Source organism: Calidris pugnax, unplaced genomic scaffold (assembly GCF_001431845.1).
Source record: "Calidris pugnax isolate Ruff unplaced genomic scaffold, ASM143184v1 scaffold17, whole genome shotgun sequence".
NCBI classification, from domain to species: domain Eukaryota; kingdom Metazoa; phylum Chordata; class Aves; order Charadriiformes; family Scolopacidae; genus Calidris; species Calidris pugnax.
In genome coordinates this window covers 13,598,283-13,598,953 of record NW_015090794.1, presented here as the reverse complement: position 1 = coordinate 13,598,953, position 671 = coordinate 13,598,283, and the positions used below count along the sequence as shown (strand labels likewise).

Sequence of the window (671 nt, the reverse complement as noted above, 5' to 3'; positions counted from 1 at the left end):
TCCTTTTCCTTTCCCAGCCCCCTCCCCGTCACAGCCAAACCCCTGTGATGAGTTTGCTGGTTGCCCGGTGGGCTGGGGAAGGTGCCCACCCTGCTGTGCCCACCTGGCACTGCTCACCCTCCATCCAGACCACCACAGGTGGGGACCCCAGGATAGGGATGACCCCCCCAACACACACACACACCCCCCCAATAGCACTCACCACCCCCAGGAGGGGGTGCGCTGGGCTGTGGGTACCATCCCCCCTGGCACCCACCGGCCCCCTGGCACCGGGGACCACCCTGCATGGTGGGGTGAGGTGGGGGGGGTGGTGACACACACCCGCCCCACTGCCGCAGTGCCCCACGGCGCCTGCGTGTCCCCCCCACACACGCCGCAGCCTCCCTGCCTGCCACATATGTGCCAGCCGGCTCCTGGCGTCGGCGGGGCCGGCAGCTTGCCCACGGCCGAGGGAGACAAGCCACCCTGCCAAGGCCACCAGGCATGTGCCACACAGCCTTGGGGACAGGGGACATACGGGCAGGGACCAGCCCGTGGTGGTGGGGGGACACGATGACACCAAGAGATGATGGAGATCAAACACGCCCGTTGCCACGGCAACAGCATCCCAGCGTGGAAGGCGGGGGGGGGGGCACCCAGCACCCACCCGTGGGCGCAAATCTCAGGATGGC

The 671-nt window shown here is 68.7% G+C and overlaps 1 protein-coding gene across 1 annotated transcript in view; it reads right to left on the bottom strand.

Annotated features, from left to right (window-relative positions):
* Nucleotides 1-339, bottom strand: part of SEPT12 (septin 12) — a 16,060-nt gene extending 15,721 nt beyond the window's left edge. The window contains exon 1 of the mRNA XM_014936705.1: nucleotides 203-339. Coding sequence (XP_014792191.1) covers nucleotides 203-287 — 85 coding nt within the window. The 5' untranslated portion in view covers nucleotides 288-339. The remainder of the gene's footprint in view (nucleotides 1-202) is intronic.
* Between the last annotated feature and the right edge of the window lie 332 nt (nucleotides 340-671).